The following is a 25,798-nucleotide window of genomic DNA, read 5'->3' on the forward strand; positions in this document are numbered from 1 at the left end:
CCTCCTCATACTGGTCAATTTTATAATTTAAGTGTGATAGAGTTGCCCTTTATATTTAAGATTGGTTCTATATGAAACGGAAACATTAGAAAACAATTAGAAAAAGATATTTTTAGTCTTTTAATTGCCCTATTTGACTTTTATTGTAAAAACAGTAAAAGATTATATAGGTGCTTTTATATAATTTATGGGTAAATGACAAAAAATTTACAGAATTGGAGAAGATTAAATGGGAATAAAAACAAAAGCCCCGTGAGCATACTGTGACAAAACCAGTATCCATTTCCCAAAGAATGTTTCTCTGAATTTAAGTGATCATAAATGTCTTCTTAAAAATTACATCGAATGACCCATAATACTATATTCTTAACTGTGAGATTATTTTGGCCTTAACTCTTATTTCAAAATAAGCAGTCAGTATTTTCATGTGTTAGTAATCATTGCCTCACTGGTAAAATGAAAGACTTGATCTCAGTTGATCCTGTCCTTTTCCACTCTGAGAGTATTGTTTTTGTGATCGAGTGGGAGGCCAGAAATGATGACTTTTAGTAAAAGTTTCAGACTGAATAACTAATGTAAGATCCCAATTTTTCCTTTTTTTCATTTTAGATTTGGGGATATTCCCTGCCCAAAAATTTCCTGGAAAATTGACTAGTATTAAGTGTGAGTAAAAGGTGTCCACTTTTTTTAAAGTTTTGATTTTAGTTTTGTCTTGGATAGTATTTGGCAAGATTTAGCCTAGAAATTATGTAGTATTTATTACATGAGAATCAAATTGCTTTGTTACTGGGCTGGTTTCAAAATTTAGAACTCATTTCTATGTATCAAAATTGCTCTTCATTTTTGTTTTTTTGAAATTCTTAAATGGTAAATGTACCATTGTGAAATGAAATTTCAACTCCAAAAGTTTACCCTTTTACTAAATGGAGTAAATGGATAATTACAAAGTCTTTAGTTGTAGCCATCACTAGTAAAGAATTTGGAACTAGATTGCATAAGCCTTTGCAGGGCCACCATTGAATGTCATGCCAGTGACACTGGTGTTATAAAAGAAGAAAAAAATCTTCCCTTAGATAGAAACTTTCTATATTTTGACAGTGCCAGTTCAGGATGGCTATAATGCTGCTCTGCCTTCTACAGCTTGCTGCACCACTCTGTAGTTACTCTGTAACTATACATTTCTATCTTTTTTGGTTAAACACTCCCTGAAGATGATAAAAGATGGTGTGACAGTATACATACATCCATATTATGCACATTGATACATGTGTAAGGCTTTCCCTTCATTTTTATCTTGTGGGCCGGGCAAAATTTAGTGTGACATTAAAATACTTCATGACGCTTTGGTATAAGAGGAAATTCACTATTTTTATAATGACCCAAATTTGAAGGCTTTTGTAGTGTATTTTAAAAGGGAAAACTTACCCAGATGTTTTATTTCTACACATTTGTGTACGTGTGTGTGTGTTTATAAGCCAGTTCGTATATATGTATATGTATATTATACATAAAACACTATATTTTTACATACAAGTATGTTTTTATTATACAGATAATAAAGATGGGGGAAGGTTTCTGTTTTTTTCTTAATAGGTGAAGAAATCTTGAAGACCAGAAATTGGATCTTATTGAATTTTGGTGTTTTTTTTTTTAATTTTTTCTTTCTTTTTTCTTTTTAAATTACTTGTTCGGCTATGGAAGATTGATCTTTTTTTCTTTTTAATAATCCTTTGAATGTCAAGTTCATCTTTATATGAACTCTTTTTTTGTTTTTTTGTTTTTGAGGAGATAACTAACCCTAGCTGTCTCCAGTTTGACAAAGGTTATTTGAATGGACTTAAACTCTCAGTAGTTGAGAGATATTTTAAAAACACATCCTGTGTTTGAATTGTGGCTGAGAGGTTTCCTTGGCAATGTGAGGAGGAAAATTCTTTCTGCCTCTAATATTATTAATTCATGGATTGAGTGTTGGTTCGACCTACAGGCGTAATAAATTGGAACTCAGTGAAGACACAGACATTCCTGTTGAGATCAACCAGCTAATGTAAGTGTGGAAATGGTTTTTTTTTTTTTTTTAATCATTAAAGGGGTAAACATTTTTGTAATTTAGGGCATAATTTTCCTGAACCAGTAAGAAATCAAAAAGATAATTGTCAACACATTATTTTCTTCTTGTAATTGTTTACAAGTTTTGGGGCTTTTTTGATAGGAATATCACTACTCCTCCTTTTTTTCTTGATAATACGTACTTATAATAAAAGTAAAAGCAATGTAGACAAGGTGGATTCTTCATGTAATTCTGCCTCCTCAGAGAAAACCACCATTGACAGTTGATCGTGGCATCGTTCCATGTCCATACTCACAGCTTTGCCTCACCTCTTTTTAGTGGCTGTGTTTGTTGCTTTATAGAAATGGATATGCAGTAACTTAGTCTATCCTTCATTGATGGACTTTCGGGTTTTTGCCATTGAAAACAAAAATAGCCCCTTATCTAAAAACAGCTATATATATATATATATACACACACACACGCATATGTGTGAACTGTTTCTTTGAACCAGTTCTTAAATGTGAATTTATAGAATTGTTACAATTCTCTAAGGAGGTTATACCAATTTACTGAATTAGTGAAGTCTTTTTGATTTTTAAAAGTTCTTAACACATCCCTTTTAGCGAAGGTATTAATCCTTGGCTATGTTGCTGGCCTTTTGCTGTATGAATGGTTTTCATTTTATGTAGCCATTTCTATGAGTTTTGTCTTGGTTTGTAACTTTGGTATCATGTTTAGGACAGATTTTTTTCATCCTAAGCTTATTAAAAAAAAAAAAAACATGCATTTCTTCCCAGGACTAAGTGTTTACATATTTTATATTAAAATGTAATCTAAGGATTGTAGTTACATGACATTGCCGGTCTTCCTCCCCTTAAGCATTGTCAAAAATGCTTTTTTAGCTCCGCATAGCTATGAATTTAGACTCTTTCTTATATAGTGCTTTTAGTGAGTTACAGCATCTTTGTCATCCTTGCTTTTGTTCTCCTGGAACCTTTTTTGTATGATATAGAATTTATTTTTTTCAAATGGATGGCTAAATTTATTTTGGTTAATTTCAAATGCCACTTTTTCCAGAAACTGCCTGAATTCTGTTTATCTTGTACTCATTCATTTGCCAATATTACATTTAAATGTTATATTTCACACCTGTGGTAATTACAGGAAGCCCAGGGCCCTCTCATTCTTCTTAAGATTTTCTTAGATAATTTTGCAGTCTGTCAGGTTCCAATAATAAAGTGTCATTGAGATTTTGAATTGAATTGCATTCAGTCTACTTAAGGTATTTAGGGGGAAAGTAGACTTCTTTAAGTCTCTACTCCGTTATCTCTCCATTATCCAGGTCTTCTTGTGCCTTAGTAGTTTAATAGTTTTGGTTTTGTTTCTAATTTGATGGGGTCTTTTATATTTCTTTTGTTTTCTTCCTATATGTTTTAGTTTTATTGTGACTAGGACTCTTTTTACCATTTGAATGATTGTTGTTGGAACATAAGAAATTTACTGATTTTAAAAAACATGTTAATTTTTACAATTTACTTAATTGATTGTTAGATTGTATAGTTTGCAAGCATATAATCGACAGATACTAATTTTTTTGCTTCATCCTTTCTAATCTTTATACTTTTTTCCCTTATTGCATGCATTGAACTCTGAAACAGTGTTGGATGGTAGTAGAGACAGGCTTTTTTTTTTTCCCTAGAGTGATTCACTTGTAATGTTTTACCATGTCACGTATGATGATAGTTTCTGATCAATTAGTACATTTATGCTAAGAAGGTTCCTTGTAATTTACAAAGAGTTTTTATTGGGAATAGATGTTTGTAGCTGTTTTTTAAAAGCCATTTTAACTTCAAAAAAACTACAGTTTTAAATATTTTTTTCACCATTTTTCTGTTCTTGAAATCTTAAGATACCACAGAGTTTCCTTTTTTAACCCCTGTTTATTCTAGTAATGAATTTCCCAATGTTAAACCACTCTTGGTTCTGGAATAAACCTCCTTTGATCATGTTTTGTTACTCTTTTGATATACTATATGGTTCATTTTATTTAGGATTTATCAGCTGTATCATAAATCAGACACCCCCAAGTAGTTGCTTTAAAACTTAAAAAGAAATAATGAGATAATGCCTTTTCATTGTTTTGTTCTTTTTCTACTATTATTTATTTTTTCTAATTTTTTTTTCTGAAGTTAGACTGCTTCCTTTAGTAATTTTGAAAAGAATACGTGGAGTACATATATGATATATACTTTATGAGACTTTCTAAAACCTTCTTCCCAGTCCTGAGCTTTTCTTGAAATGTAATTTGAAACGTTCAATCTAGGGTCATAATATCACCTTTAAATTCTGGATATTTTGTCTTTTGAAATTTTAAAGATTCAAATAATGTGTCAGATGTCAAGTCTGATTTTCTTTCCTTTGTTTTCAGTCTGCTTTTTCCTAGAAGTCTCTATAATTCTGCTTTACCATTGGAATTCAAAAATTTCACCATTATATATATGGTATATGGTGAAGTAGCGATGTCTTTAAAGAAAATTTCTGCCTGGCATTTGATGACTCCTTTAGTTAAAAGACTTAAGTTCATCCAGTTTAGGGAAATTTCTTTGTATTGTTATTTTATTATCATTTCTACCAGTTCCATTCCATCCTTGTCTAATTTTCACTGTGTAGAAATGGAATCTTCTGGAATTATTCCTATTTTATATATCTTTCCTCTCACATTGACATCTTTTTTGCATTCTGGGGAATGTTCTGATAGTAATATTCTATAATTCAGTTTTGTCTTTTTCATCAGTGTTTATTCAGATTTTTCTTTATCTTGGGTACTATTTCTTTTTTTAAAAAAAGGGAATGTGCACCATGGTTTTGGACTTTTGTCTTATGTAGTAATAATTACAGTCAATTTTTTACCTCTACATTTTGGGGGGCTATTTTCTTGCATAGTAGTTATATCCTCCCCACCCCCCAGTGAAAGTTTTAGAAGTTCAGTATGTAAAAGGGATATATGAAAGAACTGTCCTATTTAAACATTAGTAATGTGGTGCGTATCTATTCAGGATTCAATCTCTCCATGCCTTGCCTTGCCTACCTCAGGGTGTTTTACAGAATTGATTTTGAAAAAAACGGTGGGTGGCGGGGGAGTACAACTCATGCCCTTCTACTATTTCATACATCTCATTTTGTTTGATTAATATGTAGCAGTCTTACTGAAACCAACAACAGTTTCATTTATGTTCTTTGGGATGTTGATTTCAGGGATGAAAGGGACACCAAAAGACCTTTCTATTGTAAAATGTTTCCATTCTTTTCTGACTAATACTTTTTCTTATTGTGTGTGTCATTGTAGTTGATTGAACATTCCTAGAGACCTTATCCCATTGGAGGCCATCTCTTAGTCTGCATTTGATGTTGCGGTAGAGTTGATGTACAGTGCCGTGTTAGTTTCAGGTGTACAGCAGAGTGGTTCAGTTGTGCATACACAGATATCCATTCTTTTTCAGATCCTTTTCCCATGCAGGTTATTGCAGAGTAGCATAATAGACTGTGCTGTGCAGCAGGTCTTTGTTGATTATTTGTTTTCTATGTAGTAGTATGTGTATGTTAAACTCCTAATTTTTCCCACCTCTAAATTCTCTTTCTTTTCTTTGGCCGTTCTGTTTACAGAATCTCAGTTCCCCAACCAGGGATTGAAGTCAGGCCATGAAAGTGCCAAAGCCTAACCACTGGACCACCAGGAAATTCTCTTCCTCCCTCTGACTTTTAAAGCTACTGTTTGGTGTGCCCCAGATGGTGGAATGCATTCTCTTTGTGGTCAGAGGAATGTTGGTAGTGGACTGGTGAAGCAGTATTAAAGACCCAATCCTTGTTCTGTTCTGTAGTATATCAGCGATGGTCAGGTCAGTTAGGGTAGACTTGAATTTTCTGTTACATCTGTGTTTCATCATATTAGAAAATGTAGTGTTATTCTCAGCATAAAATAATAAATAGCCACCTGTAATCCTACCACTGTGATTATAACTACTGCTAACCTTTGCTCTATATTTTTCTAGCTTTATTCCTGCTACCACATCCTCACCAGCACTTGGTGGTGTCAGTTTTTGGATTTTTGTCAGCTATTCTAAAAGGAATTTGCAACTCCCAGTGATACTGAGTGTCTTTTCATATGCTTGTTTGTCATCTGTATATTTTCTTTGGTAAGGTGTCTGTTCAGATCTTTTGCCCATTTTTAAATTCGTTTTTAACTTATTTTTTTGGCTGTGCCCCATGGCATGGGTGATGGGATCTTAGTTTCCCACCAGGGGTCAAACCCGTGCTCCCTGCATTGGAAGCATGGAGTCAACCACTGGACCACTGGGGAAGTCCCTGGTTTGTTTTTCTTACTATTGCATTGTAAGGGTTCTTTGTATATTTTGAATACCAGTCCTTTATCAGTTATGTGTTGTGCAGAAATTTTCTCCCAGTCTGTAACTTGGCTCCTCATTCTCTTAATAGTGCTTTTGAGAAGTGGAAGTTTTTAATTTTAATTAACTCCAACTTATCAATGGTTTCTTTAATAGACTGTACATTTGGTGTTATGTCTAAAAAGCTATCACCACACCTAGAATCACCTGGATTTTCTCTTGTTTTATTCTCTAGGAGTTTTTAAATTTCACATTTGTGATCCATTTTAATTTTTGTGAAATGTATAACATCTCTATCTAGATATATTTTTTTGCATGCAGGTATCCTCTTCTTCCAGCATTGTATATTGAAAAGACTGTCCTTTCTCCTTTGAAATTGTCTTGCTTCTTTGGCAAAGATCGGTTGACTCCATTTGTAATGTATATTAGTTTCCTAGGGCTTCCATAACAAAGTACCACATACTTGGATGTCTTAAAGCAGCGGAAGTTTATTATTCACAGTTTCGGAGGTTAGAAGTCTGAAAAGGTGTTGACGGGGTCATGCTCTCTTTGAAACCTGTAGGGAAATGATCCTTCCTAGCTTCTAGCTTCTGGTGTTTGCTGGCAATCCTTGTCATTCCTTGGCTTATAGAAGCATCAGTTTTTGAACATGTAGGTTTCTAGGTGTTTTTTCATTGTTAGAAGACGGTGATGAACTTTCTTATGCACTAGTCTTTTTCATATTTGTTGCATATTAGTTCAGTTCAGTCACTCAGTCGTGTCTGACTCTGCAAGCCCATGGACTGCAGCATGCCAGGTCTCCCTGTCCATCACCGGCTCCCGCAGTTTACTCAGACTCATGTTCATTGAGTCAGTGATGCCATCCAACCATCTCATCCTCTGTTGTCCCCTTCTCCCGCCTTCAATCTTTCCCAGCATCAGAGTCTTTTCAAATGAGTCCGTTCTTCGCATCAGGTGCCAAAGTATCCAGTGAATTTTCAGGACTGATTTCCTTTAGCATTGACTGGTTGGATCTCCCCAAGGGACTCTCAAAGAGTCTTTTCCAATACCACAGTTCAAAAGCATCAATTCTTCTGTGCTCGGCTTTCTTTATAGTCCAACTCTCACATCCACACATGACTACTGGAAAAACCATAGTCATGACTAGACGGACCTTTGTTGGCAAAGTAATATCTCTGCTTTTTAATATGCTATCTAGGTTGATCATAACTTTCCTTCCAAGGAGTAAGCATCTTTTAATTTTATGGCTGCAGTCACTATCTGCAGTGATTTTGGAGCCCCAAAAAATAGTCTGTCACTGTTTCCACTGTTGAATATTAATCTCAGGATAAATTCTGGAAATACAACTGAAAGTCATACGATATTTAAATTTTGAAGGTTTCGTGTGTGTTTAGTAACATAACTCTTCTAGGTTGCTGAGTTAAAGGCTGGTTTTACCATGGCCTGCTATTCTTGGATTAGGAATTGTTAGCAGAAAATGTGAATAAATTTGATTCATCTTAATTTCAAGTTGTAAATCAATGTTTCTCTTTTAAGATCTTTTTGTTTTGTTTTGGCCAAAACCTCTTGGTATGTGGATCTTCCCCAACCAGGGACCAACTCCACACTCTGGGTGGTGGAATTGTGAGTCTTAACCACTGGACCACAAGGGAAATCCCTAGATCCATGTGTCTGAAACTTTATCCTCTGATGCAGGGGTTGGTAGAAACCCCTCAGATTCTGACATGTGCTCTTGTCATGTATTTTTACTTCTGTAGCTTGCTTTCTTGAACCCTTTAGTGCGAGAACTATGGTATGGCAAGGACTAAGGGGGAGAGGGAATGTTGGTCATTCTGCATAAGCACTAGTTTAGGGATAAGCCCTGAGAACTTCTTTTGCTCCTTGTGTGTAACTGGTGTGCAGCTCTTGGGTCATCTTCATTGTATTAGCTTGCTCTACAGATTTTTCAAGGGTAGTGGTTCACCAGCTATTCCAGCGAGAGAGTTTTTTCCACATACTTAGAATTATATACTTTTGAAATAACAAAAATGCTTGTTAACATATTGAAACGTTTGTTAGATGAAAAAAGTCTGGTTTGTCAGAAATACAAATTGGGCAAATTATCTTGTGTAAAATAGTCCAAGTTAATAATCTAAACTGCAGATCATTTGTTGAGTATATAATGGTTACATAATTTATGCTGAAGCACTGTAGAGAATGCAAAGAAAGAAGCATGGCTGTTTAACAAAAATTTTGCATTGTAGATGAGAATGTACAATATTCACAGATTAAAATATGAATCAGAATTTTCATAAGGCTCTGCTCATTGGTCAGGGTGACTTGGAGAAGATTGTTGAAAGAATTTACCTGAAGTCATTCACTGTCTTCTCATTTTAGGATTCACATTTAAAAGACGATTTCTGTGATTGACTTGTCTTTTGGAAGATTAAACCCATATCAAGAGGACTTGGAGCTGGTCCTCGCCTAGAGGAAGCAGTGGCTTGTTTTCAAAAAGCCACTTTGCATCTAAGGATCTACTCAGCATGCCTAATCAAGGAGAAGACTGCTATTTTTTTTTCTATTCTACTTGTACTAAAGTAAGAATTAGCATCTCTAAATCAGTTCTTTCTATGATTTCCCTAATAAAATAGAATAAACTTTTCCCAGCATACCAAGTTGTCTTTTATGTTTTGCTCAACTGTTTATTATCTGCTGTCAATTTTTAGTAAAGGATAGCATTCCTAAGCGAATTCATTACTCATCGTTTTTTTCCCTGTTCATTTTATGTTCTCCATACTCTCCAGAAGTAAAAAGATAGCATTTAGTCATCATTCAGTGTTCTTCTAGCTATAATTAATCTGTTCAGGGTGCTTTTAAGGAATTAGGAACACTTGACTGTGGCTTGCTAACTTTCATCTTTGTGTAGTAAATTTACTTTGTAGTAAATGAATGGGTGGATTGTATTGTATTTATAGAATTGTCATGGATTGAATTTGACTTCTCTCTTCAGATTTCCTGCTGAATCCTAAAGCCACTTTTCTAAACATGCTTTTGCAGGTTTATTAGAGCTTTTGTCTTTGTTGGAGCTTCCTGTTTTTCAGCTTGTTTCTTCTGCAGCTCCATTTAGATTTATCCATTATTTTCTGTTATTACTTTATGACTAATTCTATACATGTGTGTTCTTTTCCCCCAAGTACTTTTCTTAAATCGTTTTGGTGCTATATTTTAAATTGTTAGTTTTGCGCAAAGCTTTGAGTTTATGCAACAAGTTGCGCAACAGTAGCATTTTATTTCAAATAGTAGCATTGTATGAAATTTATAGTGAGATATGGAATTATACTTAAATTTGAATCAATTACGTTCTAATTTTCCATTTAAAGCTAGTTATACAAGTCAGGATATATGAAATGGTTTTGAAGATTAACTGTAAAACATATTTTTTAAGGGTACCTAGTGTTCCCACTTGTATTTTTGAACCCGATCTTTCAGCTTGTGTCATTCATGTTGTCAGATCAGATAAAGGATACTGTCAAGAAATCACTTTTAGGAAATTAAACATTTCTTGACCTCAGATTGTTCTTACCATCCCACTTCAGTTGTTGTCTACCTGTCTCTCCTTCCTCTCCTGTGCTTGTCTAGGTACTGAGAAACTTACAGTGAGCGTTTTGCCTGGGGGCTGGTTTGATCCCACAGTTGTCTCTGTATTATTCTTTCTGTTCACAGGGTGACAGCTGTCCATTTCGTCACTGTGAAGCTGCACTGGGAAATGAAACTGTTTGCACATTATGGCAAGAAGGGCGCTGTTTTCGACAGGTGTGCAGGTTTCGGCACATGGAGATTGATGTAAGTCTTCAGTTGTTTTAGTAAGTAGTCTTGTGTCCTGATGGGACAATAAAAAATATGGCAGTAAAAAACATTTTATGTAACATGGGTTAAATTCTTTTTTAATGACCTAGTGAAATTTCTGTCATTAGTGGAATGCTCACTTAATATCGAGATGCTTTATGGTATGAATTAGTATCATATTTCATAAAGGCCATTTGGTAATCTGTCTAAAGTGTAAAAATCATGTATATATTTAGGGAGTATTCATATTTCTGTGTTTATTTTAAAACAGTCTGAACTTAGAGAAAAGTTGCAAGTATAGTATGAAACTTTCCACTAAACCATAACTGTGATAAACCATCAAAATTAGAATATTAACATTTATATATTACTCTCATTGAATCCTCAGATCCCATTCAGGTTTTGCCCTTGAACTGGTGATGTTCTTTATTGCAGTAGGAGTGAGTCCAGAATCATGTGCTGCATTGAGTTGTCATAGTGATTTGGCCTTCTGTCTAGAACACTTGATCAGTCTTTTCTTGCCTTTCGTTGACCTTGATATTTTTGGTCACTATAGGACAGTTATTTTGTATAATGTTCCTCACTTTGGGTTCATCTAATGCTTCCTCATTGCTAAATTCGGATCTTATATTTTTGGCAGGAATAGCACAGAGGTGATGTTCTTCTCACTGCTTACCATTGAGTGGTGTACAGTTTTAATTATCCCATTACTGATGTTAACTTACATCACTTCATGAAGGTGGTAGCCACCAGATTGCTTCACTGTACTTTTTTTTTTTTTGTAATTAAGTATTTTGGAAAGGTACTTTGAGACCTTGTAATTATCCCATTTCATATCAAATTTTGAATGAAGTTTTTTTTTTCCAGCTTTTTCTGTGTAGCCTCAATGATTTCCTGTTTTATTCAGTGTGGTATATACCATTACTGTCATTTTTTTCTCCTCAGATGTTTGGCCGATAAGAGCTCTTAAAGCTGATTTTTGTATCTTTGTGATGTTTCCATCCTTGTTTGAACACTTCTTCACTTTCTGGCCTAACAGGATTGTCCAGGTTCACGTGCTCTACTTGTTTGCCCACCCTGCTCGTTCTCTGACGACACTAGACCCCCACTCGGGAAGATTCTGCCTTCCTCAACCTGCTTAGTCTTTGATGCCCCTTCTAGGCTGACCTCCACGAGTACACCCTCCTCACCCTATAATGAGATTGCTTCTGCACAGAAACCTTCCTGCCCTTCTCAGGCTCCAGCATTGTGCTAGCTATCCTCCTACACAAATGCTTTGCTAACCCTGACCACTTGTGCCGATTCCACTTCATCCCGTGGATGCCTTCTTCATCTCAGTCAGCTTCCACCGCTCTGCTCTGGGCCACTTGCCCTTCCTCTCCCAGCAGCTATTCCTACCTCTCTCAGCCTCACATAATGACTTTCTGAATTGTTTGAGAAGGGATGGGGAAAGAAGAAAGAGCCGAAGTGTGCAATTTGTAGGTCTGGGGTTGTGTAGCCACTCCATTCTGGTTTCAGTTGAGCACCTGGTGGCTCAGTGCTAAAGAATCCGCCTGCCTGTGCAGAAGACGTGGGCTCGACCCCTGGGCCAGGAAGATCCCCTGGAGAGGGAAATGGCAACCCATTCTGGTATTCTTGCCTGGGAAATCGCATGGACAGAGGAGTCTGGTGGTCATGACTTAGCAAATAAACAACAGCATTCTGTGCTGTCTTCCAAATAGCAGATTGACTAAGTACATTCAGAAAAAGAAATGCTCTTGCAACTTTCGAAAAATCATGCTGTAACATTGCAAGCAGAGTAAACTGGCACAACTCTTAGGAAAGCTGTGCCAGTCTCTAAGAACATATATTAGATTGGTGCAAACGTAATAGCTGTTTCAGACCGTAAATTTTAAATCATTATAACTAGCTTGAAACACATCTTTATTAATCAAAATAGAATTAATGACAATCAACACATTTTGCCAATGAGAAATAAATTGCTTCGGGATTTGATGAATTCCTGGAAAACATTTTCTGCATCCTGCTGGTTGTGAAAGCGTTCTCCATGCAAAAAGTTGTCCAGATGCTTGAAGAAGTGATGGTTAGCGAGAGGTCAGATGAATATGGTGAACGAGGCAAAACTTCATAGCCTAGTTTGTTCAACTTTTGAAGTATTGCTTGTGCAATGGTTGGGCGTTGTGGTGAAGAAGAATTGAGCCCTTTCTGTTGATCGGTGCTGGCTGCAGATGGAGTTTTTTGTGCATCTCGTTGATGTACTGAGCATACTTCTCAGATGTAATCGTCTTACTAGGATTCAGAAAGCTGTAGTGGGTCATACTGGCAGCAGACCACCAGGGTCCATGACCTTTTTTTGGTGCAAGTTTGGCTCTGGGAAGTGCATTGGAGCTTCTCCTCCATCCAGCAGCTGAGCTGGTCATCGTCAGTTGTATAAAATCCACCTTTTTTTCTCGTCCCAATATGATTGAGAAATGGTTCGTTGTTGCATAGTATGAGAGAACACTTCAGAACAGTGATATTATTGATTTTCGGTCAGATCATGAGGCTCCCACTCTTCAAGTTTTTTACCTTTCCAATTTGCTTCAAATGCCTAACAACCACAGAATGGTCACCTTTGAGTTCTTTGGAGGATCAACTTGAATGATCACTCTCAGTTGGTCATTGTCAACTTCTGAGCCAGCCACTCTGATCCTCATCTTCAAGGCTTTTTTGTCTCCTTTGCAAAATTTCTTGAACTACCATGGCACTGTATGTTTGTTGGCAGTTCCTGGGTCAAATGCATCGTTGATGTGAGTTGTCTCCGCTGCTTTATGACCCATTTTGAACTTGAATAAGAAAATCACTTGAATTTTCTTTTTGTCTTACATCATTTCCCTAGTCTAAAATAAATATAAAATAAACAGTATTAATAAGTCATTAGCAGGTGTTGCTGCCCGAGAACCAGAGACGGTCCTTGCTGCGGGGCTGCAGCTCTTCCAGCCGCCAGACAATGTCGTCTCACTTAGTAGAACAGCCGCCGCCCCCGCACAACAACAACAATAACTGTGAGGAAGGCGAACAGTCTCTGCCACCGCCTGCCAGCCTCAACAGTTCCTGGGTGGAGCTCCCCATGAACAGCAGCAATGGCAATGATAATGGCAGTGGGAAGAATGGGGGGCTAGAGCACGTACCCTCCTCATCCTCCATTCACAATGGGGACATGGAGAAGATTCTTTTGGACGCACAGCATGAATCCGGACAGAGCAGTTCAAGAGGCAGTTCTCATTGCGACAGCCCTTCCCCACAAGAAGATGGGCAGATCATGTTAGATGTAGAAATGCACACCAGCAAGGACCACAGCTCTCAGTCAGAAGAAGTTGCAGAAGGAGAGAAAGAAGTGGATGCTCTGAAGAAAAGCGTAGACTGGGTGTCCGACTGGTCCAGTAGACCTGAAAACATTCCACCCAAGGAGTTCCACTTCAGGCACCCTAAGCGTTCCGTTTCCTTAAGCATGAGGAAAAGTGGAGCCATGAAGAAAGGGGGGATCTTCGCAGAGTTTCTCAAGGTGTTCATTCCATCTCTCTTCCTCTCCCATGTTTTGGCTTTGGGGCTAGGCATCTACATTTGAAAACGACTGAGCACACCTTCTGCCAGCACCTACTAAGGGAGGAGAAGAGTCCCTGGGCCAGCGTGTGACTTGTGAAGTGGTGTCTTGTCACAGTACTTTATTTGAACTTGAGACCATTGTAAACATGACCCAACCTACACCCTCTTTTTACGTATCCAAGTTCCAGTAACTCTCAAATCCAGTATTTTATTCCAACTCTGTTGAGGCATTTTACTAATACCCTCATTCCCTTTTTGGCCTGTAAAACACTTTAGAATTTCCTAATAAGAGTTTACTGTCGTTTAGAAATTTGCAAGGGCTTCTTTTCCGCAAACGCCACCAGCAGGTTGTAATTTTGTCAAGAATGCCATTGTCTTCTCTCAGTACCACCAGACCTAGACCTGCACCATTCGTGGTATAAATCTTACTCTTGCAAGATAACCCACCTGTCTCTTCAAATGAGACCAGGTTGCAAATGATGTGAAAGCTTTGTTGTTTTGTTTTTCAAGACAAAGGCAAGCTTCCCTAAGCTTGAATTTATAGTTATGAAAAAAGAAAACAAAAACAAATAAAACAGACAAAATATAACACAAGGAAAAAAAAATATCCTGGGCAATAAAAAGTTATTTTAAACCAAAACCAAAAAAAAAAAAAAAAATAAGTCATTAGCAGAAAGACATAAAGTGAGAAATGCACATTAAAATTATGTATAACATAATCACATTTATTTAAGAATATATTCCAGTATGAAACAGCAGCTTTCAACAATGGGAAAACCACAGTTTTGCATCAGCCTAATACATTTGGAAGTCTCTAGAAAACTCAGGAGACTTAGCATATGGCTTATGCAAGCATTCATGCATGCATGTGTGTGTGCTCAGTCGTGGCTGACCTCTTGTAACCCCATGAACTGTAGTCTGCCAGGGTCCTCTGTCCATGGGATTTTCCAAGCAAGAATACTGGAGTGGGTTGCCATTTCCTTCTCCAGGGGATCTTCCCGACCCAGAGATTGAATGTATATCTCCCACGTTTCCTGCATTTCATGTGAATTCTGATTTATTACAGTGATAGAGTAAGGATACACTGATTACAAAAGACAGTCATAGTCTGGAGTTACTCATATATGCGTTTCTGTTATGATCTCTGCATGAGGGTTCACAGAGAACATACGCTTCTCCCAACAGTGAAAATGCAGCAATACGTGTACATGTTTTTCCTCTGGGAAGCCCATTATATGGGGCTTCCCCGGTGGCTTAGTGGGTAAAGAATCGGCCTGCAGTGCAGGAGACTTAGGTTCAGTCCCTGGGTCCTTAAGGCACAGAATGGTTCCGTATTTCTTAGTTAAATACTTATGGTAGCTTTATAGTACATAAACTGCGCCAGATGAGGAGCATTCACTGTGTATCTTTGGACTAGCTGTATATCTTTGAACCATGTGTTAAATATATGGCTCTTTTAAAAGCTAAAGAAATAATCATGTAGGAGAATGTTACTATGAGGATGTGTTGCTAAGTGAAAATGCACAGAATTATATGGAAAACTTTTCTTTTAAGTGTGAATCAATACATTTTACAGTTTTTTTTTTTTAAGAATTCTGTAACAAAATAAGTGACTCACTGTGTAATGGCATAATAGGTATTAATTTTATTTTCCAAGTCATCTTTATTGTTTATTACTTTTTATTTTGAAATAAAATTCAGTAATGGTATTAAGCACGTCAAATAAATGTCCTGTGACTTCAGTTTAAAGATAATGCTATCATATCCAATAATTTGAAGGTTGCTTTTACGAAAGAAGCAAAGACAGATCCAGGAGCAGGGAAGATTGGCATTAGATGCTACCTCAAGAAGTGATTGGATACTTGTTATTTTAAAGAGAAATGGTAGCTTTGTTTTTTTTAACATTTATTTATGTGTTTATGTATTTATGTACTTACTTATTTGGTTGCACTTCCCTGGTGATAACAGTGGTAGCATTTGGTAGCTTCATGGGTTTCCCTGGTAACTCAGCTGGTTACAGGTTCAGTCTTGAATCTGCCTGCAATGCGGGAGACCTGGTTCGATCCCTGGGTTGGGAAGATCTCCTGGAGAAGGGAATGGCTAGCACTCCAGTATTGTGGCCTGGAGAATTCCATGGACTGTGTATAGTCCATGGGTCCCAAAGAGTTGGACAGAACTGAGCGACTTTTCATTTGGTTGCTTGGGGTCTTTGTTGCTCCTCATGGGCTTTCTCTAACTGCAGTCAGCGGGGCTGCTCTTCATCGCAGTACACGGGCCCCTCGTGCGGTAGCTTCTCCTGTTGTGGAGCACAGGCTTCTACAGTACTTGCAGCACACGGACTCCGGAGCGTGGACTCAGTGGTCGTGGCACATGGGGTTAGTGTGCTCCACAGCACATGGAGTCTTCCCAGACTAGGGACCAGACTCATGTGCCCTGAATTAGGCGGATTCTTAGCCACTGTACCACCAGGGAAGTGCAGTTGTAGCTATTAGACGTAACTTTTAAGGGTAGTGGGATACTAGTAAATACTGTGAAGTTCAGTAAGTGCAGGACATAACTCTTTTACATTGTTGTTGCTCAGTCTCTCCGTCATGTTTGACTGCAACCCCGTGGACTGCAGCATGTCCGGCTTCTCTGCTCTTCACTATCTCCCAGAGTTTGCTCAAACTCATGTCCATTGAGTCAGTGATGTCATCTAACCATCTCATCTTCTGTTATCCCCTTCTCTTCCTGCTCTCAATCTTTCCCAGCATCAGGATCTTTTCCAATGAGTTGGCTCTTTGCATCAGGTGACCAAAGTATTGCAGCTTCAGCATCAGTCCCTCCAGTGAATATTCAGAGTTGATTTCCTTTAGGATTTGACTGGCTGACTGCTTTGCTGTCCAAGAGACTCTAAAGAGTCTTCTCCAGCACTACAGTTCTAAAGAATCTATTCTTGAATGTTCAACCTTCTTTATGGTCTAACTATCACATCCATACCTGACAACTGAAAAAACAATAGCTTTGACTGTACGAACCTTTGTTGCCAAAGTGTTGTCTCTGCTTGTTAATACACTGTCTAGGTTTGTCATAGCTTTTCTTCCAAGGAGCAAACATCTTTTAATTTCACGGCTGCAGTCACCATCTGCAGTGATTTTGGAGCTCAAGAAAGTAAAATCTGTCACTGTTTGCATTGTTTCCCCATCTATTTGCCATGAAATGATGGGACTGGATGCCATGATCTTAGTAGTGTTTTTGAATGTTGAATTTTAAGCCAGCTTTTTCACTCTCCTCTTCACTTTGATCAAGAGACTCTTTACTTCCTCTTCACTTTCTGATTAGAGTGGTATCATCTGCATATCTGAGGTTGTTGATTTTTCTCCCGGCAATCTTGATTCCAGCTCGTGCTTCATCCAGCCTGGCATTTCACATGATGTACTCTGCATATAAGTTAAATAAGCACGGTGACATAATTTTTACCAAATCACCTTTCAGAGATGTTGAGATAGTTTACATTTCTGTTATCAGTGTGTGGGACTCATGATTATTCCATATTCCTACCAACACAGTGTATTATCAATCTCCCAGTATTGCAGATATTGGGATCATTGCCCTTCTTGATACCTTTAAGGTTCTTTTTGTTTCAGGCGTTGTTTCTGTTTCTTCCATATTGAAAAATGGAAGTTTTTTAATAGTACTGCTGTTCTTGTCTTGAAATTTAAAGCTTACGCTGCTTTATTATGAGAGATCTAACGTAATGCAGGTTATTAATCAGACATTAATTACCTTTCAGAAGTGCTTATCGGGACTTTTTTGAGTTACCTATGTAACTCAAATGTGCACAAATCATTATGTTACATGTTGAATTTTCATTGAGTGAGTGTACCTAATAGACCAGCACCCAGATCATGAAATAGAAAATTTCCAACCCGTGTTCCCCCTTTATCTCCTCATTGTCATTCACCACAATCCCAAAACTAGTCACCATCTTGACCATTCTGCCATAGTAAGGTTTTGCCTGTTTGGTTTTTCTGTAAATAGAATCATACAGTATGTGCTCTTTTGTTTGGCTTCTTTGATTTTGCACCCATGGTATTGTTTATTCCCTCTTATTACTGGATAGCATTGTATTTTATGAATATACTGCAAAGTATTCCAGAATGTATATACTGGAATATATCCATTCTAGTGTTGCTGTACGCTTGGTTTGTTTCCATTTTGGAGCTCTTTTCAATAGTGTTGCTTTGAAATTCTTTATACACATCTAATGTAATGTCTGTGTTAGAACTAATACGTATTTCTCTTGGACATATATCCTGTGATCCAGCAAATCATTCTATTCTTGTTTTTCTTGTTCCCTTTTACAAAAGCAAGGCAGCTTGGGAAGGAAACCTTTCTAGTGTGTTACATGAGCCTTTGAGAAATCGTGAATGGGAAGAATTTTTTTATCCAAGTCGTGAACTCTCAGCTTCAGATAACAGCTGCAGTTTATTGACTCTTTTATCGCTAAGTGCTTCTTGTACATTATTTCATTTATTTCTCATAAGAACCTGATTAGATAGCTACTGTACTCCCATTTTATAGCTGAAGAAAGTGAGACTGAGAGGTATTATTTGTCTGACATTACACGGTCAGTAAGTAATGCGATAGAGAATCAAACACTATTATCTTGGACTCCATAATCTAACCTACTATATTACCGCACTTTTCTAAATTATGGACATTTAAGATGAGGGCAAGGAGGAGAGATCAGCAGAGTTCTTCCCTTCTCTTTCATTTTTCCATCATGCTAGGATATGTCACTTTCAGCAACCCCTTTTCCTTATACTCAAAATCCTCACCTGCCTCAGATTTTTTAACCTTGTGTGAACTTTGTCCAGAAAACATGACCAAATGAATACAGGTCATACTGATGTCTTTTTCCTCTTACAGAAGAAACGCAGTGAGATTCCTTGTTATTGGGAAAATCAGCCAATGGGATGTCAGAAACTAAACTGTGCTTTCCATCACAACAGAGGACGATATGTGGATGGCCTTTTCCTACCTCCAAGCAAAAGTGAGTTTCGTTTTTTAATTTTAAAAGGCTAGTTGCTATATAATGAACGCCTACGTGCATACTTTGTAGAGCACTGTCAACATTGCCGTCTCTGTGGCCTTGTGAGAGAGCAGTTTTATTTTGACTTCAGGTGAGGAAACTGAACTTTATTAAGGGCAAATGGCTCGTGCACAGTCATGAGCCAGTAAAGTAGCAGTCATGATTAAAACTTTGTCGGCAGGAGCTGTGCTGCTTCACAGATGTTTCTTGGCATGGCAGTTTCGGTTACTTTAGCTTACGTCATTTCCCGTTTTCTTACCATGCTTACAGAGACTTTCAAAAGAAACTTGATTGTCCGGGCCAGGGGTTGGCAATCCTGGTCTTTCACCTGTATTTCAAAGTAAAATGTTATTGAAATGAAGCCCTGCCCATTTGTTTACATATTTTCTATGGCCAAATTTTGTGCCACTGCTGCAGAGTTGAGTAGTTGAAACACAGATCTACAAGGCTTAAAATATTTATTGTATACTTCTTTATATTAAAAATTTTGCTTATCCTGCTCTAGGGTATAATCTAAAATAAAACTTACACTCTGTCAAAAGCTAGTATTTATTTCCTTATAAAGTAATTTCCTAATGGAGTGATCAGCCATTTAAAAGCCACATCTGCTGTGTGATTAAAATCTGATGGCTGTATATTATCTTCTTTAAGGGGAAAAAATGCTCACTCCTTTTTGATTTGATTCAAGTGTTACCCACTGTCTCTTTAAAAAGCTGCTTCTTGATCCTACAGCCTAGAATTTCAGTGTTAAAATTTAATGTCTAGAATGTGTAAATAATTACTATGCATCTAGCTTTTATTCTTTGAGTGCCCACTTTGTGTTTACATGGAGTGAATAGTTTTTAGCTAGAAGCCACATTTTCCCTCCTGGAAGTTTAGAACCTAATTGGGAAAATGGGGAAATTAAAAATTAAATTAAATTTTAATTAAAAGACATAAATTAAAAAAGACAGTGCTCAAATCACCAAGCTTATTATAGATAGTTGGAAATTTTTTGATTAATTGGGACTTTTTTTTTTAATTTACAACTAATTTTTTATGTCTAGCTGTGTTGCCCACTGTGCCTGAGTCACCAGAAGAGGAAGTAAAAGCTAGCCAGCTCACAGTTCAGCAGAGCAAATTATCTGTCCAGTCTAATCCCTCTCCTCAGCTGCGAAGTGTTATGAAAGTAGAAAGTTCAGAAAACGTTCCCAGCCCTACACACCCACCAGTGGTAATCAATGCTGCAGACGATGACGAAGACGATGACGGTGAGCTTTAGCTCTTTCTTTAGGACAAGCAAAAGATCAGGGTAACTTAGTGAGTTAGCATCAGATTTGAAACTCTACATCTGTTTTTTAATTGGAAATTTGCCTTAAATGTTGACAATATAGATCAATTTTCTGAGGAAGGTGATGAAACCAAAACACCTACCCTGCAACCAACTCTTGAAGTTCATAATGGATTACGAATGACTTCTGCCCGGAAACCTGGGGTCAATTTAAAACAAGGTAAGAAGGGGCGATTTCGAGGCTAGTTCCTGCTCATAAATCTTACAGCACTATTGAATATGTCCAGACTATCTTAAATACCTCTGAAATTTAGTGCATGATTACCAGTACCTCCCTCTTCCTTGTGTCCATTACACTCATTCACACGTACACACTTACATGTACTTTCTCGTATTCATTGAGAAAACATTTGAATGCCAGCTATGTATGTACAAATAAAATGCAAGGGCAAAATGGGGCTAGTTCCTCACGTGGTTGCTCTTTGTGTTCCTAGGTGAAAGTTTGAATTTTGGAATAAAAACTCTTGAAGAAATTAAATCAAAGAAAATGAAGGAAAAATCAAAGAAGCAAGGTGGTGAGTTTTTAGGAGTTTTAACATGGAGAATTGAATGTTGCTAGAGAAGACTAAAAGGACACTTGGCATGAACCAAAATGAGCAAATAGATTTTGATTTTTGTGGCTTGTTTAAATAAAAACATAGTCTTATTTAAATCATAGTTGCTTTTTTAAACCGTTGCAGCTGTGTTTCAGTCCTTAACTATTCAGAGCTAGGCACACACAATGAAACCCTGAAAGAGCTTGTTTGTTTTGAGAAATATAACTAAAGAATAGCATGTGAACTTTTTGGCCATGTTGCATGGCGTGCAGGCTCTTGGTTCCCTGACCAGGGATTGAACCTGTGCGCCCTGCAGCGATAGCTCAGAGTCCTAACCACTGAGCCGCCAGGGAATTCCCTAAACTATTATTAAAAGAGGAACGACTTTATTTTGTAGTAGGTGAATTCTTCCTCAGGAACTGCTAGAATTTTCTTCTAGCACTTGCCTTAGTCTGGTTGATCTGTATTTCCAACCATAAAAATATTAGGTTAGTGCAAAAGTAATTGCGATTTTACATTGTTGAACTTTGCTGTTTGATATTGGAATACATTCTTAAATAATGTGTGTTATACATCATTTTAATGTTCATTTCTCACTTTGTTTTTTGCTAGTGACTTATTACTTGCTATGTATTTTATATTTATTTTAGCCTAGGGAAATGGTGTTAGACAAAAAGTAGATTCAACTTTTTGATTTTCTTAATTCAAGTTCAAAATGAGTCATAATGCAGCAGAGTCAGCTCTCAACATCAGCAACACGTTTGGCCCTGGAACTGCTAACAAGCATAACAGTGCAGTGGTGGTTCAAGAAGTTTTGCAAAGGAGACTTGAAAATGAAGATCAGAAGAAAAAAAAGAAGATAAAGATCATAGTGGACAGCTATCAGAAGTTGACAGTGACCAACTGAGAGCAGTCATTGAACCGGATCCTCTTAGAGCTACATGAGAAGTTGCCAGAGAACTCAGTGTTGATCATTCTGTGGTCATTCGGTGTTGGAAGCAAATCAGAAAGATGAAGAACGTTGTTAAGTGGGAGCCTCATGAGCTGACCAAAAACCAAAAAAATCGTCATTTTGAAGTGTGCTCTCCTCTTATTCTACACAATGACAATGAACCATTCCTTGATCATATGTAACATGTACACATTCCTCGATCACATGTAACAAAAATTGGATTGTATGTGACAACAGGCAGCAACCAGTTCAGTGGTCGGACTGAGAAGAAGCTCCAAAGGACATCCAAAGCCAAACTCGCACCAAAACATGGTCACGGTCCCTCTTTTGTGGTCTGTTGCCGGTTTGATGCACTCCAGCTTTCTAAATCCCAGTGAAACCATTACGTCTGAGAAGTATGCTCAGCAAATCAATGAGGTGCATTGAAAACCCCTATGCCTGCAGCTGACTTTGGTCAATAGAAAGGACCCAGTTCTTCTCCACAATGCTTCAAAAGTTGAACAAAATTGAGCTCTGAAGTTTTGCCTCATCTTCCATACTCATTTGACCTCTTGCTAAGCGATAACCATGTCTAAGCACCTTGACAACTTTTTGTAGGGAAAATGGTTCCACAAACAGCAGGATGCAGAAAATGCTTTTCAAGGGTTCATCGAATGCATGGGTTTTTACACTACAGGAATAAACGTATTTCTCATTGGCAAGAAATATATTAATTGTAATGGTTCCTATTTTGATTCATAAAGATGTGTTTGAGCCTAGTTATACTGATTTAAAATTCATGGTCTGAAGCCGCAATTACGTTTGTACCAACCTAATAGATATGGTGTGAAATGTATTTAGAAAGAATCAGAGGATTGGTTCTAAGCACCTTGTTAAAGCTTGTTCTGTAGCAACTTTGGAGTTATGTTTTGCAGATGATTGAGTATAGAAGGAAAAAATTGAATTGACACACCTAATAGCTGATGTGCTTCTGAGGTTAACTTTAGTATAATGTTAGCCTTACTTACTGTAAATAAAAGTAGATTGAGTGCCTGAGTAACTCAGAACAATTTATATTTTATTTTCACATTGTGCCAAAGGCAGATAAGAAATAAGATTATTTCCCTTTCCCTACTCCCATTTCACTGTAGGCGAACAGAAACAGAAAGATTGCTTGGCTTGTAGTCCAGTGGTCTGTATTGGACTTACCTGGTCTCAAAAAACAAAATTTCTTGATTTGTGATAGCTTCATTTTTCATGGATTATTTACGGTTCTTTGACTTACTTTCTTTAGAAGTTTCTTCGGGAGCTTCCAGTCTTGTACTCCAGTCACAGCCCATGCCAGGTCCTGAAAAAGAGAATGTCCGGACTGTGGTGAGGACAGTAACTCTGTCCAGCAAGCAAGGTGAGGCACAGGTAGATCTGAGCAGCTGGAAGTTCCTGCTTTTAAGTAGGAGAGCAGAATCCCTGGGTTTGGTGTATTGGTGGATTTGCAGGGAGATTTTGAGTATGTTGATTGGATGGAAGGATGAGAATTAGTGCATTTGACTCTATTGTTTAAAAGGTTGAAATTGTTAATCATGCAGCTTTCATATTTATATATTTAAGTTTTACATTGTTTATTTTATCCAACGAATTTATTGACTGTCCATTGTAGGTAAAGAACTATAATAAACCCTTTCATTTAGAGAGAAATGTAAAAGTCTTTTCCTTTAGTAGTTTTAAGTCTAATAAGGAATATGACAGAAGTAATTATATAGTATGCAGATACATTTAAATGTTGTGTCGTTCAGACAATAAAAAATTAAGAAAAGAGCTCACTACTTGTTGGATCAAGGAAGGTTATATAGGAGAGTTAGCAGTGAAGTGTGGAGAAGGCAATGGCACCCCACTCCAGTACTCTTGCCTGGAAAATTCCATGGACGGAGGAGCCTGGAAGGCTGCAGTCCATGGGGTCGCTGAGGGTCGGACACGACTGAGGGACTTCCCTTTCACTTTTCCTTTTCATGCATTGGAGAAGGAAATGGCAGCCCGCTCCAGTGTTCTTTCCTGGAGAATCCCAGGGACGGGGGAGCCTGCTGGGCTGCCGTCTGTGGGTTCGCCCAGAGCCGGACACGACTGAAGCAACTCAGCAGCAGCAGCAGCAGCAGTGGAATAAAGTGTGATTTCATTTAACATATGGAAGTGCACAAGCAAAAATATAGCCTGGGTTTTGTACCCGATTGGTTAGACACAGCTTGTCTTTGTGTTCTTGGTTACTGTTAATCATTAGGACTGTGTTATTGCTTCCTTTGGACTGTTTATTTGGTTATTTGAATTATTACTCAATAGGTTGATTTTGTTTTCCCCCCTTTAAATGTCAGTAGTCTTTATTTCTCATGACTAAGATCTGATTTCCAAGAGACTTTCTTAATATCAGAGCATACTTTGTATCCATTAGTAGTTACTGAATACAGGAAAAATTGGATAATGATAGAGAAATTCCGTTTTTGCCATTTTAGGGGACGAACCTCTGGTAAGATTGAGTCTAACCGAGAGACTGGGGAAACGAAAATTTTCAGTAGGTGAGATAAGTTTTATGCATATTCTTTGTTTTCTGCTTGCTTGTGCCCAGTCAGTGTTGATATTGACTCCCTTGTATTTCTGGTTGAAAGCATGTATAAAATCTTTTTATGTTTTTAACATGCCCAGTCATACAGATTTAAAATTCAGTTACATTTATTAGTGCTGCTTTATACTTAGGGCAAGTATTTTACCATGTAACTAAATTATTGTGTAGTGACCCTAGTGTGTCTGTCTCAAGAGAGTTATTTTGAAAATCTTAACTGACATCAGAGCTTCTTTCATACTCGTTTAGCATGTGCTTATGCATATGAAATCTTACCTGTTTTGTTTTATACCATTCTTGCTGCCTGAGAAATTTTAGGTAAAAAATTACGAAAATAATCTCTTAATATCAGCATATGTGTTAACTTTTTTATTTTTTTGGTTGTATACTTAAAGTATAAATAAGAAGAGACAGAAAAGTATACTCTGTATAGGGTCTTTAAAGTTTTTACAGAACCCTGCTAAGGTTTAGCTTCAGTTAAGTGATCCAAAGAATAGTTTTTTAAAACTTATTACATTTAAATAGCTTGTATTGACCAGTGTAATGTAATACACCAGGAGTTAGGAATCTTGGTTTAGGTCCTGGGTCTATCCCTGACTGATAACTTGGGGGTGAGATACAGCATCTTTCATAATCTTAGCTTTCTTATCTGAAATGAGGTTTTGGCCTTTGCAGTCTTGATGTCACAGGAAATTTTTAAATTTTATGGTTCTTTTGCTGTACTCCTAATCATACCAGTTGCATTGAATCACAGAATCTACCTAGCTTTCAGCAGTTGGCCAGTTAAAGAGTTTTCTGTGCATGAAGATTTTTTTCCTTATATTCCTAAATCTTGAATTTCAGCTTGAATCAGGGTTTATAATCCTCCATTTTTAGTTTTAATTATTTGGTAAATGTTAATTTGTGCTTCCTAATTTTTTGTCGTCTCTTTTTTCTGGTACCTTTTTATTCCTTTTCTAACATTGAGTTATAAGGAAGCTAGAAGGTGAACACATCATATACATGCAGAAAGCTTGCAGAATTATTCTATATTGTATTTCTTGACCTTGCTGAAAGTTGACTTGAAATCTGAAGCTGAGTTCCCTCTGTTTGTAGGTGGTGACAGTGATCCTCCATTAAAGCGTAGCCTTGCACAAAGGCTAGGGAAGAAAATTGAAGCTCCGGAGGCTAACACTGACAGAACACCAAAGAAAGGTACCTGTGTCCAATACGCTTGGTGTGTGTGATCCCGATGCTTGTCTGTTGTGATGGTAACAGGCATGGTTTGTCGTTCTTTTTGCTCAAGTGGATTAGAGTATTATCTTCTCATGTCTGTTTTTTCATTCAGCAAACATTTGAAGGTTTACTCTGCCGGATTCTAGGTCACCGTTGGGTTAAAAACACCATCACAGTCTTCAGGAGCTTGTAGTCTCATGGTAGATAGGAATACTTACATATATTGTGATAAATTCTGTGACAG

The 25,798-nt window shown here is 37.3% G+C and overlaps 2 protein-coding genes and 1 pseudogene across 3 annotated transcripts in view; all 3 read left to right on the forward strand.

The window, feature by feature from the left end:
• The first annotated feature begins 1,110 nt into the window (after nucleotides 1–1,110).
• Nucleotides 1,111–1,209, forward strand: LOC138090203 (uncharacterized). The gene has a single exon (XM_068985705.1). It carries the CDS (start codon nucleotides 1,111–1,113, stop codon nucleotides 1,207–1,209), a length of 99 nt encoding a protein of 32 aa, XP_068841806.1.
• Nucleotides 1,210–1,628: 419 nt separating this feature from the next.
• Nucleotides 1,629–25,798, forward strand: part of ZC3H11A (zinc finger CCCH-type containing 11A) — a 37,463-nt gene continuing 13,293 nt past the window's right edge. Inside the window, exons 1-10 of one of the 2 annotated variants that reach the window (XM_068985603.1) lie at nucleotides 1,629–2,044; nucleotides 8,827–9,026; nucleotides 10,153–10,272; nucleotides 18,772–18,895; nucleotides 19,981–20,184; nucleotides 20,308–20,424; nucleotides 20,699–20,779; nucleotides 23,026–23,136; nucleotides 24,233–24,295; nucleotides 25,435–25,533. In XM_068985603.1, the coding sequence (XP_068841704.1) occupies nucleotides 8,973–9,026; nucleotides 10,153–10,272; nucleotides 18,772–18,895; nucleotides 19,981–20,184; nucleotides 20,308–20,424; nucleotides 20,699–20,779; nucleotides 23,026–23,136; nucleotides 24,233–24,295; nucleotides 25,435–25,533 (973 nt within the window). In that variant the 5' untranslated portion in view covers nucleotides 1,629–2,044; nucleotides 8,827–8,972. The remainder of the gene's footprint in view (nucleotides 2,045–8,826; nucleotides 9,027–10,152; nucleotides 10,273–18,771; nucleotides 18,896–19,980; nucleotides 20,185–20,307; nucleotides 20,425–20,698; nucleotides 20,780–23,025; nucleotides 23,137–24,232; nucleotides 24,296–25,434; nucleotides 25,534–25,798) is intronic. The other variant, XM_068985604.1, reaches the window with a different exon arrangement.
• LOC138090745 (BCL2/adenovirus E1B 19 kDa protein-interacting protein 3-like pseudogene) lies at nucleotides 13,228–14,241 on the forward strand (annotated as a pseudogene).

The sequence above is a fragment of the Capricornis sumatraensis genome, chromosome 14 (genome assembly GCF_032405125.1).
Source record: "Capricornis sumatraensis isolate serow.1 chromosome 14, serow.2, whole genome shotgun sequence".
Taxonomy (NCBI): Eukaryota; Metazoa; Chordata; class Mammalia; order Artiodactyla; family Bovidae; genus Capricornis; species Capricornis sumatraensis.

Bases quoted from the DNA above. Each gene is read 5' to 3' on its own strand.
- LOC138090203 (XM_068985705.1), top strand. From the start codon at position 1,111: ATGGCTATAATGCTGCTCTGCCTTCTACAGCTTGCTGCACCACTCTGT.